We start from the raw sequence: 18,656 nt of genomic DNA on the forward strand, positions 1-18,656 counted from the left end.
CCAGGCAGTCGACACATGGTGCTCTGCTTGCTCGGTCTCCAGAACCTGAAACTAAACCCTTTCAATTAAATTGCCGGGTAGCACAAATCAGATCTTAGAAAACATCATGACAACAATAAAAATTGGGCCATCCTTGTCAAACTTGTCCATGCGTTAAGGAATGTATGCTGCACTGTGTGATGCTATTATTTCAGGAAAAATTACTTAACAATAGGCAGCAGAACATTTTTGTTCATACAAAAGTACTCCCTTGCTTAAATCACACCGAAACGGACTTACATACTACATCACGGAGAACAACAGTCTTGAACTCACTAGAAATCTGATTTTCAGAATTGGCATGATTAAGAGTCAGAAACTGGTCTGAATCTATTTAAGCCATTTATATGCTTCTGTGTGACTTCCTAGACAACTGAATAAACCAGAGAGATGATAAAGCTGACAGCTCAGTGGGCTTCTAGAGTTGGATTTAAGTGTCTGCATGCTCATGGCCACCCGGAATGACATTATAACAGAACCCCACAGGGTATGAGAACCTGCCACCTCCAGCCAGCTGCTTCCTGCGATGGGTAGTGACCCATGGCTTCCCGAGGACAAACTTCATGTCGCCTTGAACATTCTGAGAACCCAGTGGTTCATTAAAGGTTTATTACCTGACATCCTGGGCAAACAAACAGAGCAATTCCTGTTGCTTTCCTTAGATGCCACAGTGATAAGCAGCCTAGAAAGGAAAAGACAGCCACCAAAAGGTGTCTATTTTCCCATTACCACAGGCTCGACGTGAAGTAGTCACTTGCTTTGTACTAAACCTTTACCAAGTCGTGCTCATCCAGGGATCCTTTCAAGGATCAAATATTTCCCTTACATTGGATTGTGTCAAATATTAACTTTACTCTGGTGTGGCCAGAACCAGTTTTGAACCTGTCCAGATGGTTCTCAGAGGGCTACTCCTCCCTCATGAACCCACCTTGAAAGGCAACCAGAGGTGAGCTCAAGGGGAAAAGGGACTTCCGGTGGTGTTCTCGCTTAGCGTTTCACGCTGATCAAGTCAGACAAACGTATTACATTAAGAGGAAAAGGTAAGTGAATTATTAAATTCAGTTAATTATCCCATTCCACTTAAATTCTTTAAAAACTAAGTAAAATTGTTGCAATCACTCTTATCTTTAAAAAAAAATTTCCGTTTAAGGCTAAAAGTCTTCCCCATTTGTGAAAAACAAGATGTGCAACGTGAGGAGTCCACATATTTTCAAGACTGTATTTTCTTTAAAAAAAAAAAGTCATTCCAGATGGTATCTCAGAGGCAGAAGGCATCACTGTTTGTCTGTAACAGAAAAAAGTCTATGATGCAGTACACGGACTGCAAACTCATGTTTCCCCACCTGGGACACTTACGTACACACTTTCCACTTCATTCCTGCTAACTTTTGGTAGAGCGAGAAATGCCATGAAAGAACCGTTTCCATAGGATAAGTGTAAATCAGGAAACTGATCAAACCGGATGGAATTATTTTAAAAGGCACGTGTCCAGTTTCAAGGGAGGAAAGGGCTTTTTAAAGCTTTTTCAGCTCGGTCTCTTACCGAGCCCTTGAAAATTCCTCCTCTCAGCCTTCTGCAGATCACGACTGTAAACCTAAATCCACAGGTTGCCATGTAAAAACACAATGCCACACACTGTCTACCAGGAGGAACCTTCTCTCTGAAAAGCCAGGCTGAACTTTGCTTTAGGTATTTGAAGGAAAATGCAATCGATTATTGTGAAGTCTTCCCGGGGCCAACACTCGCCAACGGATATTTCTGCACTTGGAATTTGATTTTCACAGCATTTCAGAGATCAAAGGAGCATTAATGATAAGGAAACAGAAGGTCAAATAAGTCAAGTGACTTGGCAAGAGTTTTGTGACTTGTTAATAGCAGCACTCAACAGAGACCCTTGTTTCTTGATGGCCAGAGAGATGTTCCCACAGTAGGACGTTGGGTTGTCAGATCTGGCAGGTCTGTGCATGTTTACTTCACTAACCAAATTAGGAACTTCTGGGGGGCTTGAAACTGCATCATTTCTTTCTTTTGAAACTCTAAAGTGACTTTCCTAGTCCTGAGACCTTAGGAAAAAAATCCAATAAATGTTACCAAAATAAAGATCAAAAGGAGTAAATAAACACATTCGGCACTAGATCTTGATAAAACAGCAAAAATCCATTCTTCAAGAAAAGAAAAACCCAAAACCCAAAACCCAACACTCATTTGTCTGTACGTCTGTTTATTTCTATTTCCATAAAAATTCAGAAAGAAGAGGATATCTTCTTGACTTTTTTAGGTAAGTAGGGCTTCTCTGACTAGCACCCTGAAAACACACATACTTGATAAAGCGTTAAGAAACTCCAGGACAAGTGTTAATCCATCCGGGACCACTTGTCAACAATTCACTGAACCATAATACTCTGAAAAGAGAAATGGTTCTGACGTGAAAAAGAAATACAACACTCAAAACAACAAAAGAACAAGCTAACAAATGAAAAAACACAAACTCATAGACACAGACCATAGTTTAGAGGTTACCAGAGGGAAACGGGGGAGGAAGTGGTAGATGAGGGAAATGGGATCAAATATATGGTGATGGAAAGAGAACTGACTCTGGGTGGTGAACATACAATGTGAGATACAGATGATGTATTACAGAATTGTACACCTGAAACCTATGTAACTTTACTAGCAATTGTCACTCAATAAACTTAAATTAAAAAAAAAAAAAAAAAGAAATACTGGGTCTAACTATAGAGGCAAGAGATTACTTAGGTAATATACACTATTCATTTAGTATTCAACTAGAAAACTGTTACTGGGCTAGAAAACATCTGATAACACGGTAAATTACCAAATAAATGGTATCTTTAATTTTTTTTGACCCAGATAGCTGTTGTCAAGGTCACGAGTATACCAGACCAACTCCCGTTAGGCCTTCATCACACAGCTACTGAGCCACTGGGCCTGGAAGTGGGTGTGTTTGCCATTTTCCATTTGTCCCTGCAGACCTCCACTCTGCTCTTCTTCAACCTGCTCTGCATTTGGCCGGCCAACCTGCATGACCTTGACTGAAGGACTCTCTTGCTGTTGGACTTGCATAAGGGTCTGGCCAGTAGGGAGCAGTGGCTGAAGATTAAAGGAAGAAGAGTGAAGTCAAGATATTTTTTCTCCCAACTTCTTCCCTGCCAGATCGCATCAGTCAGTTGCTCCCCTCTACAAAGACAGCAGCTCCTGGTCAGTTCGCCCTTCCATTATATTCTCTGGTAGCTCTACCTCTTTGCCGGACAGGCCTAGAGGTAGGAATGGCTCCCAGCTGTTGCCAGCCCCTCCTGTCCTACTGAACCGGCCATTGTTAGTCTCTCTTAACTCTGCCCACACCTTTGGAACTAGACTCTTTAGTAAACTTTGCAATGACCCCAACTGAGTATACCATGTCTATGTCCTGCCAGGGCCCAGAACGATACTTTGGGGCAGAGATACTCACTTCTTCACATTGCCAGCTCCAGATCATTTTCGCCGGGGAAAGAGGGAACCTTTGGTCACTCATGCTTTTGTTGTCATATCTACCGTAAGGAGGCTAACCTAAAGTCACAAAGATTTATTTCTACATTTTCTTCTAAGAGCTTTGTAGTTTTAGCTCTTTAGGTCTATGATCCACTTGGAGTTAGTTTTCATTTTGGGGTCTAATTTATACTTTTGCACGTGGACATCCAACTGTTCCAGTACCATTTGTTGAAAAGACTACTCTTTCCTCACTGAATGGCACGGGCATTTTTGTTGAAAATCAACTTATGGTAAAAGGTTTAGTGCTGGGTTCTCGATTCTTTCCCACTGACCTGGATGCATGGCCCTGTGCCCCGACTACACTGTCTTGATTATGGATCTTTATAGGCACTTCCCAAGTACTTGTTCTTTTGAAGCTATTGTGAATGGAACTGATTTCTTAATCTCCTTTTCAGACTGGTCACTGTAGTACATAGGAATACAATTGATCTTTATATCTTGATTTTATAGTCTTCCACCTCGCTGAACACATTAGTTATAAGTTTGGGGTTTGGTGTTTTTGGGGTTTTTTTTTTGTAGATTCCTTAGATTTTTTTACATATGGGGTCATAAATGTAAAGAGTGTTACTTCTTCCTGTCTAACCTGGATGCCTATTATTGCTTTTTTTCTTGCCTGGCTGCAATGGCTGGAACCTCCATTACAACGCTGTATAAAAGTGGTGAGAAAAAGAATGAGTCTGAGTATTTCTGAGGATCAGTCCTCGCAGAAAATACTGTGTGCACGGCCAAGAGATGCAGATTCAAGTGGCTCTAAGCATGAACATACCTCTGTAAAGGTGGTGAAAGCATGGATGACGTTAGCAAGTGTTAGAAGGATGACCATCAGACAGTCTATCTGAAGAGCTACAAGGAAGGATAACCATTTCTACCTTTTAGAATGCTTTTGCCTATATGATCCCACGTGACTCATGGGTTATTTTAAGTTAGTAGTTTACTGTCTTGGGTTTTCTTTAAATAACGTAAAGGATATTTTGGTGAAATGACAGGTTCTAAAAAACAAAACATTTTCAAGTGTAATCCCAAAGGAGGGCATTCTTTTCATCATGCAGGCGAAGTGTCTTTGACTTTATGAGAAATGATCTGTATACTGGGTACTCTGTGCTTTCGAGGTGGATGGTATTCATATTCCAAATCAGTATGATTAAAATTAATAAGAAATAAAATCCGTAAGGGACCTGTTTCTGGAAACAATGTGTCCGACGGTGGAGGAGTGCCCTCTAGTGTTCAATGTGGTATCAGCATATCCACACCTCAGCCATTTTACAAACACCCCTCCATTTCAGCCCTGTAATTATATATGAAATCATAATAATTTTACAGAAGCCCTAATAGAATATCAAAATATAAATTGTGACTTTTTGAAGACAAATTGAATTACTCATATGCTCTAGAAATTCAGTTTTCAAAAAGGAAGTAAACAGTCTTCACTTCTCTCTATAGCCACAAAAAAGCAGAAATTTACTCCGAAAATTTTTTAAAAAATTTGAACACCTTGGCCGCAGTTGCAGTAGACTAGAAAGAGCACAGGTTTCCAGGATAAACAGGTTCAAATCTGAGCCCTGTCACTTACTAGCAGCATAACCTTAGGTACTTTTTTTTTTTAACTCTGAGACTGTTTCCTTATATAAAAAGAACTTAATATACAGTAGGCATTTGATAAATGATAGATATTAACTATTAAGAAAAATAAGTTTCGAATGGGGGCTAGCAAGAAGATGGTGGCTAAGCTAGCAAGTGGCAGAGTGTGGATTGCGGATTGCAGAGAGGCGGATTGCAGCTAGCAAATGGGGAGTCAGTCCGTTGGCAGAAAAGCGGACAGCAGGTCGCACCTTGTGTGAATCCAGCCTCCAGTGAGACTATAGTGGTATGACTCCCCCATCTATGGCTCCATGGGTGTTCCTTTTTGGCCTCACCATGTCCTGTGTTCTTGTGTGGGGAGTGGGAGCTGAGACCCCACAGGCGCCCCGCACGACAGCATATTTATCAACCCTTTATTTTATGATTATGCTTTTTGTATCTTGTGTAAAAAATCACTCTCTACCCTTCTGATCAGAAAAATATCTTCTTACATATTCTCCAAAAGATTTTAAACCTTTGTTCTTTATACTGAAGTCTTAAGTCTACCTGGAATTGATTTTTCTATATGGTGTATTATCAGGATCTATTTTTTCATTTTTAATATAAAAAAATCAGTTATCTCAGCCTCATTTATTAAACAGTCCCTCCTTTCTGCCAAAAAAAGAAAAAAAGAAAAATAAGTTTCCTATTCTGATTTATAAGTTAATAAGTTTCTTTTGGTTTTGAATATATGCAGTCAGTAGGGTTTCAAGAAATATTTTAATGAAAAGGCAACACATGCCAGGTCAACAATTTCACTTCTCTCTAATCCTCTGCATAAAAAAGGGTCTAATCTGAATCCTTTTTTGATTCTTCTCCCAACAGCAAAAAGCCCCACGCAAGTTTAAAGCTCTTTGTTAGCCTCTGAAGAAATTATCGGGTTCTAAAAGCTATTCTTATGGAAGATGAGTGAGACTCAAGAGAATTTTCATCCTCTGCTTTCTAACATCTCATAAATTACACAGAAAGGTTTTAAACAATTAAAAACAATGATTTTTTTAAAAATCCTGTTAAACTATTTCAAGAATATCTTCCTCATGACATAAAAAACTGGTTTAAGGTGTGTGTGCGCGCGCGCAAAGAACCCTTGAATCAATTTCATTAACTTACCCTTGCAAATTCTCCATCATTAAGTCTCTTTCGAGCCTAATCCTGTCTTTAGGATTACAGATGCATTGTTTGTGTAAGTCAGGATTTCGCTGGGACACACAGGAACAGTCTCCTGACAGCTATGTATTAATTTGGAGTCTTTTAAGCAAGCCCCGTACTGGGGACCTTGCCAGGTCAGGCCCAGGATGCAAAGGAGCCCAAGAAATCGGGCCGCCCTCCAGCTCACGGTGCCCAGCACCCGGCCGAGGCCTCACCGGGAGGACCTACGACTAAATGCCCACGGCGTGTCTTTGAAAGTCGGTGGACTCTGTGCTCCACCAGCTCTGCCCTCCCTGGGGGCTAGGGCCTTTGGAGGGGACAGAGGGGACCGTGGGGACAGCAGGAGGGGCAGGCAGGGCACAAGACAGGGGTCCCTACTGCCCTCTCCCTTGGCGCTGGGAGGAAAGGTTCCTCTCCTTTCCCTCCTGGATTTTGGATGTCTGTCCCTCTCTCTCGGTCCTGGCTTTCTTTCCCTCCCTCTCTCTTCACTTCAGATAGTTTTCTTTCCTTGAGAAATAAGAGGATATTGAAGAAAATAGAGAAAGTAAAGGGAATAAGACACAGCGTAAAGAGGCCATACAGCAGAACTGAGATGGGTTCTGCTTGAGATGGCCTTGGCTAAACCAAGTTTTTACTTCCTTCCCTTTGTTTAGAAATGAGGAGGAGTTCAGCTGGAGTCCATCACACATGCGGGCGTCCCCATGGAAGCCAGCCCGGTGTGGGGTGAGAGCACCACGCGGAGGAGAAAGCCACGGGCCTTTGAGCATTGCCCAGTTAGTTTCCTCATCTACCAAATTCAGGGATAAGACTAGATCAGTGGCTCACAAACATTTTTTTTGTCTTTACCAGAACCTATAGTAAGAACTGCAATTTCCATTAGAGCCAACACACACACACACACACACACACACACACACACACACACACAAGCCCACAACTGAGAAAAACTCCCACGAAACAATTCTTATCCTCCGTAGGAGCAATGTACCAATATGTCATCCTGTTTTCTACAGCCTGGTTGCCGTCCACAATTTGAGAGTTCACAATCCACCTGTGATCACAACCTCAGTTCCCAAAACACTGGTCTGACCAAAACCCGAGGTCTCTCCTACTTCTAGGACTCTCTGACTTTGAGCCACATAGGGCCCACGTGACCTGGCCCGGCGGCCCCCTCACCCTGTCTGCTGCAGGCACCCTGGCCTTCTTGCTGGTGCCTGGACCAAGTGAGCAGGCGCCCACTGGAGAATGTTTGCCTTTGACATTCCCCGGGCCTGGGCCACTCTACGCTGGGAGGGCCAGGCCTCTGGACAGCGTCACTTCATTCAGGTCTCTGCTCCAATGTCACCGATCTGGACAGGCTTCCTCGACCATCCAACTAAATGCCACCCCCCACCCTCCCCTTCTACTTTCTTCACTCCCTTCTCCCATAACCTGTTTAATTTTTACCTAACACTTACCAATTCCTAACATTATATGTGTATTTGTTTAGTGTGTGACTCCCTACCCCCAGAAATGTCAGCTCCGTATGAGCTGGATTTTGTCATTCGTCATTATATCTGAGTGTCTAGAACAGTGCCCTGCACAGAATAGGGACTTAAAAATAACTGTTGAATGAATGAATGTATCTAGAGTTCTGTCTCAGAATAAAGAGTCTATTGATTTAGACTTAGAATTCTAGATTTTCTCTGGTCGTAAACAGCCCTTGATCAGAAACAGTTCTCCACACCTGGTCTCTACCAAGTGACTCGGGGAAATTCAGGGGAAAGTTAACTTCCCTTCTTTCCAACTACCTTTTCAGAGCACCACTCTTTTTGCCTGAAGGTCTGAGACTCCCTGCTGTCTACTGATACTGACCTCCTTTCTCCATGCATGCATGACACCTGAATTAGTTAAGAACTTAAATTCATTAAAAAAACGGAAAACATGTAAATATCAGCCACTATCGTTATTAAAATTGCAGCTGTGTGATGCTTTTGTCAGGTGTTAAAATGAAAAAAGAAGAAGGTGAAGAAGGGTAAAAGGAACAAGAGTAATTGGAGGTGCTACTTAGATAGGGTGCAAAAAGAGGTCCTCTCTGATGAGATGTCATTTAGCAAGGGAAGAAGTGAAGGAACATTTCAGGCAAATGGAAAAGGGTGGCTGAAGTGCACGTAAATCTTGGGGGGAAAGATGTAAACGTCTAAAGAGCTGTATCTCAAAAGATTAAACCAAAAAGAATTCGCTTAAAAATTCTACTAATAAGAACACCTCCTGTACTGCCAAACAGTCACCAAATGTGTGTCTTGGGCCTATTCACAGCCCATCAAAAGGGACAGCTGGGTCAATAAGCAAAACTGTTTACGAGAAGGGGAGGGGACCATTTGTTAAGCAGGGAGTTGTACAGAGCCCTAGGCTGTATCTTGAACAATAAAACACATAACATAGTTTCATTTCCTACCCTGTTTTCAAAAGTCTTCTGGAAAGTTTAAGGAACCCATGTTGACATTAGTATGCATACGTTTAATTTTGGATTTATATATATTCATAAGTTAAAGCGTCACTTCATTCAGGTCTCTGAAACTTAATGAATGAAAAATAATACAGGAAAAGCTGTAAAGTTAACTAATCTTGTTTTTATTTAACACGACTATATAGTGATTAGTCTCTCCTCTCTATTCCTATATTCCCTACGGGTAGGGCTCTATCTTAACACCTGTCAGTAGCAATAGCAATAGTAACAATAATAACCGCTAAGATTGTAAATGTATTACAATGTATACAATGTATACAATACAGTTGTATTACAATGTATAAAGCATTAGGCTAAGCACTTTCTCTCACTTAATCATAACAATATCCCCGTGAGGGAGCTAGTATTACGTTCATTTTACAAATGGGGACATTGAATTTCTCCAAGTTAGTATACAGTTTACCATGTTTCTCTCTTCCCCTCAGATTGTGAGCTCCGTAAGAGAGGTAGCTCATCTTTTCGTCGATCTCAGAAATATGGCACGTAGCAAGAACCCACTAGTAGGGTAGAAGGATGAGTTCAAGAGGCTCAGCCTATGTCTACGTAACACGTAACACGCAGCACTTCAGTTTGGGTTCTAAAAATATTCTAGAGACGCGTACTCTGTGCACGTCTCTGTGTGTCGACCTCTGTGCCTACTGGGAGACAAGATAAAATCTTAAGGTCATTACTCGTTTTTAATGGAAATGCAGAGGGGAAAGTGATAATATTATTATAGGATATAAAATGTTTATATTTATATAATTATTATAAAATTATTATATTTATATCTCTTTGGATATAAAATTTGAAATTGTTTAATAACGAAAAATGTTCAGATACCTAAGATATACAAACATGTACCTTTCAGAGATTTGGGCACATACATAAAATTTAAACATCCTAAAGACCAAGAGGATTTAACATAAATGATAGACCTGTACTGCCACTAGATGGAGGGATTTTCTGTCTTCTCAGAGCCTTATCTCTGAGCCTATGTAGCAAGAAGCAGGCTAGAATGGGTTCACAGTAATCAAATTATTGAATAATAAAATTTCAAGACTACCAGTAATAAAAGGAAACATTCCCAGCTAATCCATTTAAGCTGAGTAAAATTCATGGATCTCAGATGTGATACTCACTAAACACATATCAGACATGCTCGGCTGTTCCCTCCCCCAAAAGCATATGAGAGTTTTTGAAACTGGTCGCAAGCACTATTCCTGCCATCTCCCCTCCTTCTCTCCCTTTTGCCTGACCTTTACTGCTTGCACTAGGAAAAAGGACTGTAATGGGAATTGAGAAAGAAGGAACTTAATATATAAAAGCAAATTTTTAAATATCCACAAAGTTGGACAATAACACCAGTAACCTCAAATATCTATTTCTGAAACTCGTTTTAGATTTTAATCTCCTTCCATCGCTCCCCAACTACCTTCTCATTAGGCAGCATTCTGGTTAGTATGAAAATGAAACATCGCATATGTGTAGCACATTGCAGTTTATAAATTTCTTTCATGTGCATTATCTCATATGAACCTCACAAAAATGCTTTAAGGTCTTCTGAACAGAAATTGTCATTCTGATTTTATGAATGAGAAAACAACTGCCCAGAAAGATTACACATCGCACACTACACAACTGCTAAAGCCAAGAATGGAATAGGACTGAAGATTTAGGATTTCTCACTTTACACCGGTTCCATTGTAGTACAACAGGCTACTGCTTCAAAACAGGTAGGTGAGAGCGGACGAGAAAATCTGTCCGTGAACAATAGTTTAGGAACAGTTACCTCTGTCTTCTTCACTATACATAGGCAATACCTTCTGAATTTTAACAGTGTATAAAAGATGTGAAATAATAATTATGGAGAAATGTTTTAGATTAAGTATTAAAAATATTCTTTCTTTAATAAGCTTTTCATCTACAGAACATAGTAATTTATAATCTTTCTCAATATACTAGGCATGGAAGGTGAAATGTTTATTACAAGTCCAAATCCATTGTTTGATGTATGTATGAAATACATAAAAACTGCACATTAGAACTTAGAGAAATAGGCACGATGGCACACTGCTAGCAGACTACAAACTGGTGAGACTTTTCTGGAGGTGATCTGGCAACGCGTATCAAAAAGCCCTAAAAACGCACATGGCCTCTCATCCAGTTATTCCATTTCCAATGTACTCAAAGGAAATCATTACAGATGTTGTAAAAATGTGTCTGCAAAAATGTTAATTATGGTGTTAGAAGACGAAATTAATAAATGGATTGGTTAAATCAGAGCAAATGAAAGGACACAATGTAGGACTTAAAATTGATCCGCAAAAACATATAAGATATATTAAGTGAAAAAACAGATTTGTAAATAATGTATACAACAGAATCACACTTTAAAAGTTATACACATTTACATATATTTATACACACACGTGTGACTGGGATAGTATATGAAAATTTTAATAGATTGCATGTACTCAGTGATATTACAGACTCATTTATTTTTTCACTTCTGTATTTTAAAATCTCCAAAAATGGCTATACGTCTACAACAGAATAAGTTAAATATTTGATATATGTAAATATATACATGCTGTATTGTTTTATACATTATTTATTACACGGTATTATATAACATAATTATATATTACATGTTATATATAAAATGTGATATATATATATTTTTCAGCTTGTATCAGAACTATGGAAAACAGAGGATGAAATTTCAATTTACAAATATCAGAGAACCCTAGAGCCATGATGAACGCAAATGGAAATAAGTGTTCAAAAACGGGAGCAAGAAGAAGGCGGCACAGCCCGTCAGAGGACTCAGGAAAGAGAACAGTGAGCCACCTAATTAGGCAAAGGGCCTGGTATCAGAAAACAAACGTGAACTGAGCCGTTCGTTTTCAGAGCTACAATTGTTCAGTCCTAATTAACAGAAAGGTCCTAAAATATCAACAGCTTCTGAAAGTGAAGTAGTTCAGGCAGCTTTTGCAGGAAAATGAATAGAAGATTCATAGGAAATGGAGACCTCCCTGGAGAACAAGATACTCCGTCTTACGCGACGGCACCGTCAGGAAAGGGGCCAGGAAAATCAGAGCAGAACATGTGCTATCCGCGTGGAAACGGTGACACATGCCTACCTGGAGGGTGCACCTCTGCTGGCCACACCTCACAGAAGATATTATGGAAAACAAAGGTCCAGAGAAGGGCAATTAAATTGTGAAAAGACAACCATATAAAGGGAGAAATTAAGAGTCGCTGATCTTTCAAGATAAAAGCGGAACAGAAAAATATCTTCCAAAGTTTACAAGGTCATAAATGCCACTGACAGAATGAAAATAGGCACTGAAAGACCAAAGTAATATGGCTATAAGGTTACATAAGGCAGACCCAAGGAAAATAAGATAGTTTGATGGGACAGGAAAACTATATGAGACGCGTTACCCCACCGCATTGAGAAGGAAACCCCATCCGTCCTGTCCCAAAAGCCTCAGGACTCCCTGGCTGCTGCCTGCCTCTCAGCTCTTGTCTCCTCCTGCTCTTCCTCCTTCTCCAGGCCCCAGCCACACTGGCTTCCTCCTCTTCCTCTAACAAGGCTCTGCCTGGCATGCTCTTCTCCTAGGTCTCTACCTGGCCAGCTCCTGTTTGAGATCTCAGCTGTAAAATCACCTCCTCATGAGGACCTTCCCTGGTTGCCCCACATAAGCTGACTGGGGGCTGCTGCCAGCCACCGTCACATTGCTTAATTTTCCCCATAATGCTTAGCCCCACACGAAGTGACCTCATTCGTTTGTTTGTTTACATATATCGTATGTCTCACCAACTAAGGAAAACAGGAATTAAAAAGCTACATCACCTAGGCTTTCCCTGACCACCCCAGGCTAGGTCAGCTCATTCACTTTGATTGCACACTTCTACCTCCCCTTGCCATTTTTCTTTGGTAACCCAAATTATAGTTGCACTTTTTTTTTCTTCAAATATTTGTTTTCCTCAAGGTCCATGGGGTAGGAGTCACTTTGGGCTATTTTATGAATCAACACCAAGCCAGTGCCAGACATACAGAAAACACTCCACAAACACGTGTTTGAATACATGAATAATTAATAAATAAGAAAGAAAGGATGGGCCATGCAATTAGACTTCAGTCTTATACCACTCACAAAAATTAACTCAAATGGATTAAAGACTTAAACCACATATTCCTGAAACTTTAAAACTCCCAGAAGAAAACCCAAGGAAAAAGCTCCTTAACAGGGTCTTGACAATGATTTCTTACACAAATTGTAAATTACAAATATTCTGCAACTAACCTCACTAAAAAGGTCTTATCTATATCAGTCGGAACATGCAGACCTATGACAATCTCTTTAGATGCTACATAATATTACCAGTATGGCCACAGAGTTTACTTAGCCATCTCCCTATTGATAGACATTTGGGTTCTCTCTCATTTTCTTCCCTTACAAACACTGTGTTTGGGTTACAGGCTTGAGCCTTCTCCAACCTGGTCCGCCTGGTCCTAGGTTCCTACCCCTTATGAACAATAAGATTTATCATTTACACTATTTTCAGAAATAGTGAGAGTGTCCTTAGGGGTATTTTAAAATGAATTTATAGTAATTTTTTCCCCCCAAAATCCTGGATCCCCCTAAGATAATTTCTTTTTGTTCATTTCTTTGGGTTTTTTTCTTTTTTTGGAGCTATAATTGATATATAACATTATATTAGTTTCATGCATACTACATAATGATTCAATATTTGTATATATTGCAAAATGATCACCACAATAAGTCTAGTTAACATCCATCAACGCACAGTTAAAAATAATTTTTTTTCTTGTAATGAGAGCTGGTAAGATCTACTCAGTGACTTTCAAATATGCAACACAGTATTATTAACTATAATCACCATGCTGTCCCTTACATCTCATTTAGTTTACAACTGGAAGTTTATACCTTTTGACCACCTTCACCCTTTTCACACACTTCCTCCTCGCCCACCCCACCACTCCGCCTCTGGCAACCATCGATCTGTCTTAAGACAGTAGATCTCAAATGTTCTTACCACAAAAAAGAAATGGTAATTCTGTGACATGATGGAGGTCACTAATGCTATAGTGTAATAATTTTTAACATATAAGTGTGTCAAATCAACACATTGTACATCTTAAAATTACACAATGTTATATGTCAATTATATTTCAAAAGCTGGGCAAAAAAAAAAAAACCACACACAAAGGATGGAGCATAGACAGGCAAACAAGAACAGAAAAAAGATAAAGGGCCACCTATGAAGAAAATTAGGGCATTATATTAACCAGTTCCTATTAAGTTTTGCAAATACTATGGTTCCTGCAAAAAAAGATAACAGAGTACATTTGTAATAAAATATATGTAAATTCATTCATTCATTCATTCATTCAGCTTTGTAATTTAGGCTCTATACTTTCTGATTCAGTGGCAGCCAATGAAATCCTGCCTGAGGCTTTAGAATTGCAGTACCTCTAAATTCAAGTACAATGTTTCCTTGAAAATAAGACCTAGCCGGACCATCAGCTTCAATGCGTCTTTTGGAGCAAAAATAATATAAGAGCCAGTATTATATTATCTTACATTACATGACATTATATCATATTATATAAGACCCGGTCTTATATTATAGCAAAATAAGCCTGGGTCTTATATTAATTTTTGCTCCAAAAGACACATTAGAGCTGATGGTCCGGCTAGGTCTTATTTTTGGGAAAACACGGTAACAAAAGGAATTCTGGATGGATAAGAATCATGCACCAAAGACAAAAACAGGAAACCTATTTAGAAGAACTCTATAAAGTCAGAAACTGTAAAACCTTTCAGGAATAAAATCCTTTACTTAGCAATCATGAAACTCTCTTCGAAGGCTCTTTTAGAACAACAACAACTTTGAGACATTTGTTTAGTCTAAATCTTGTGGAAAATTATTGATAATCGTTAAAAACCTTCATTAGACTAGCAGTTCACCCCGGTTCACAGTATTCAAATCAATGCTGTTTTGGAAGATAGATAACATTCATATCTCTGGACGAGTCACAAGAGCCTTGGAATTATCTCCTCTATTCTCTTTACGTATAAAAGTAAATAAATTGATGACTAGTATATTCTTTATCTTGACCACCATGTATGTATGGGAGACACACTAAACTACAGTTGCCCATCTCTGCTTAAGATAAAGGTGGTTCTAGAATTTGTAGGTAGAACCTAACTCTGGTGCTAAAAGCTACAACTGGAACAAACCAGGTGCAGCCGGAAAGTGACCTGATCATTCAACGGCAGTGGTCAGGAAGGCAGCCAGCTGAGAAAGGGCCCTCCATCCTCTGCTGCTTGTAATGAGAGCAGCAGTCGCTGACACAACACACATGCCCGGGGCTAGACTGAACACAGAACAGCGTCTCTCGCTCTTCTTTCAAAGGCCTATTCTTTCTCATAAAGGATTGACAGCAATTGACATTTGAAAAGAGATCTGGATGCAGAAAGAAATTTGAAAATTCTTCTCTAGTCAATTTTAGCTTTTCATTAATTTCAGAGCTTTTCGTGCCATGCCATAAGACTGTCACTCAGTCAAAGGTGGAATAAGAAATCTGCATGCCTCGAGAATTCAACTATTTTGCCTTTTAAAGTCTTTACGTATTGTTCAAAATATACTACATGTTGAACTTTGTGGGTCATGACTCACAGTAAGAAATACATTTTCCATCAGAACCCAGTACACACAATACACATACAACTTAAAACAAGTTTCATGAAAGTTACCCTTACTAGCTGCAATGAGCATGGCATCTATTTTATGCTGTCTTCCGTTTCAGTGCTGGCTACATACCACAGTGGTTTTCAGGACAGAGTAATGGTTTACAATCTACAATTTGAGAAACACTGCTGTCATACACACACGTGGTCTGGCCTCTGCCTACCTCTCTAACTACATCTCATGCTGTTCTCCACCCTACTTCCCCCACTGCTGCCACCATCTAATTCCTTTTCTTCCTTTTTGTATTAAACCAAAGGTAGTTCTTGAAATATACCAAGCTCTTTGCTGTCTCAGGGCCTTTGATCTCGTTGTTAGTGCTGGAATCTGTCCTTAGATCTTTGCACTTCATTCCAGCCTCAAGGCAAGAGTCACTTCCTCAGAGGTCGCTCCAGGGACCACCCAGGTGGAAGGAGAAACACACACACACACCCCTCCAGCCAAGGCAGAGGGTGGGGGAAGACTTCACTGCTGTGTTTGGGTTGTTGGAAAGTCTGAATGACAAAATGAAAGGCAGGCACACACACACACATACAAACAGTATTCTGTAAAGGTCCCTTTCTACCTCCCTATGCCATTGTACAGCTCACTGAATCCTACCTATTGAAATGCTATTCCATTTGCTTCAGGATGGCTTTTCTGACTCTGAAAAGTGAAGACACCGTGCTCTAATATCCCTCCCCCCCAAGTACTCTGTACCCTCTCAGAGCACTTACTACTTTCTTTCTTCCTCTTTTTCTTTCTTTCTTTTTTTAGTTCATTCAGCAAATATCTGAATGCCTAATATGGTCTAAGCAATAACAGTGAAAAAAATAAGGATCCATTCCTCTAACAATGCAGTTTAGTAAGGGTGACATACACAAATAATTTCAACTGAGGAGATCTTAAACTACAACAAGAGCTACTGACCAACTAGATATGGGAGACGTAGGAGAAGAAGGAATGCAGGATAACTCTGGTGTCTCATTTAGGTTATAATAATGTGGCATCATTAACTAACTTGGTGAAACAAGAGAAACCAGGTGGAAAGATAGCAAGTTCAGTTTTGGTCATACCGAGTTTGAGGGGCCTTTAGGATAGCCAGGTAGAGATGTCCAGGAAGCAACTCAGTTAGGCCTTAGCAGGTCTGACATGAAAACTGAAATCTGGGAATGAAAGCTTAGGCATTACAAGAACTCGTGTGTGGGGATGAAGTCACCGAAGGAAAAATGTATAGACTAAGTGAAATTAATCAAGGAGTGAGTCTCTGAGAGCGGCATTTAAATAGCAAGCAAAGCCAGTGAAAAAAAGTGCCTGAATGACCACGAATTTCAGTTGTTACAGAGCCTAAATAACATACATTTTGACAATGATTGGATTTGGCACTTAAAGGCCAGTAGAAACTTAAGCAAGAGCAACTTCACTGAAGCCACTAGAGAGGAAATCAAACACCAAGGTATGGAGAATGAAAGTGAAGGGGCAGGAGGTAGAGCAGGTAAAAACACCACGCACTCAAGCAGTTTACTGACCGATAGATGGGAGGATTGGGCAAAAGAAGTGGATAAACACAGGATGGGGCGGGGTGTTTTTATTTCATTTTCTTAAGAGGTATGATTTGAACCCCGAGGAGAAGGAAGTGGAAAGGAAAAGGCTAAAATGACAGGAAAGAAAAATGATAACCAGAAGCAAAAAGTCTTGTATTCAATGGTAAAGAATGAGAGCTAGGGAAAAGATGGATGCGTTATCCTTCAACACCTCTTTCTCTAAACTAGAAACACAAGACTGAAGGATGGATAAAAGTATAGAGCAATGTGTAGGTTAGGGGCACCAGGTTGAAGAAACTGTTAGACTCTGTCATCTGCTGAGAATGGAGGAAAGAGCAGAGGCAGGGGACGGTTTGTAAAGTGAAGCTTTGAAAAGGGCGGGGGCAGACTGGGGTAACAAAACGGATTCCTGAGAAGTAACAGAGAAAGAAGGGGTGGGGGTGGGGCTCGGTTGCTAAATTCATAGCTATACCCATACAAGTTTTTAAAAGATTTGGTAGTCACGTGAATTAACTAGAACCCTGGTGTTCTCCATCAGGTGAGTGCATTAGAATCACCTACTGGCTCTTTAAAAATGCAAATACCGAGCCCTGGTCCTATGAACTCAGAGGTTCTGGGGGGGAGGCTCAAGCAAGTGGAGTTTCCAGAAGCTCTCCAAGAGATCTAAAGGGGCCTTGCTGTTAGAGAGCACGGACCTAGACAGAAGGTAACCAACTGGCTAGAAGAGAGCTGATGCTAAACACAGCGGTTGCTGCAACGTGGCCCTTAGACGGCGTGCGGGACAGGGCTCTGCCACTCAGGGCAGACTGCCGGATCCAGGGAGACTCGCAGCGGTGCTGAAACAGTCCCGTCCACACCACCACATACTCAGACACGAAGCGGAGAGCCTGAAACATGCAATGATGAAAATGCCAACGTTTAAAAAGTGTGTTCGATATAGTGTTGCACCGCAGCCTATTCAGACTCAGTGTCTTACCCCTCCACTTTCCGTTCCATCACTCCAGGGGCTCAGCAGGACCAACGTGGACCTCAGCGTGCTGCGAGGCAGAGGGACAGCGAGGATCCTGCAGGGACAGCCCCAGCCAGGAAAGGGAGAGACAATGGGGCGAAGGTGGAAGGGATGGGGACGCCCTGAGTGCCCCGACGCCCCGGGACCTGGGCCGGGGACGCTGCGAAACCAGGACCCCGAAGCCGTGCTTCTGATCTCGCCTGGCACTCACCATAGTCTCAGGAGTTCAGCACAAGGAACCAGGTAACGCCTTAAGGAGAAAGACACCAGCACCAACACCGACGCCCGGTTACTCTGGCAACAGAGACCCTCCCACTTCTGGACGCCGGGAGCCGCGGCTCCGCTCCCTCGTCCCTAATGGCTGGGAGTGATCAAAGCTCCGCCCACCCAGCCGACGGACACGCCCCCTGCTGCCGTGGCCCGGGGCGACGGAACACCACCTACCTCTTCCTGAATCGTCACTTCCGTTGACGGTTGACAGGTGACCCGGAAGTTC

At 41.0% G+C, this 18,656-nt stretch overlaps 1 protein-coding gene across 1 annotated transcript in view; it reads right to left on the reverse strand.

Moving 5' to 3' along the window:
* NME7 (NME/NM23 family member 7) overlaps positions 1-18,529 on the reverse strand; it is a 115,527-nt gene extending 96,998 nt beyond the window's left edge. Inside the window, exon 1 of the mRNA XM_033093498.1 lies at positions 18,372-18,529. Within this exon, the coding sequence (XP_032949389.1) occupies positions 18,372-18,374 (3 nt within the window). The 5' untranslated portion in view covers positions 18,375-18,529. The remainder of the gene's footprint in view (positions 1-18,371) is intronic.
* Between the last annotated feature and the right edge of the window lie 127 nt (positions 18,530-18,656).

This window comes from Rhinolophus ferrumequinum, chromosome 22, assembly GCF_004115265.2.
Source record: "Rhinolophus ferrumequinum isolate MPI-CBG mRhiFer1 chromosome 22, mRhiFer1_v1.p, whole genome shotgun sequence".
In the NCBI taxonomy this organism is placed as follows: domain Eukaryota; kingdom Metazoa; phylum Chordata; class Mammalia; order Chiroptera; family Rhinolophidae; genus Rhinolophus; species Rhinolophus ferrumequinum.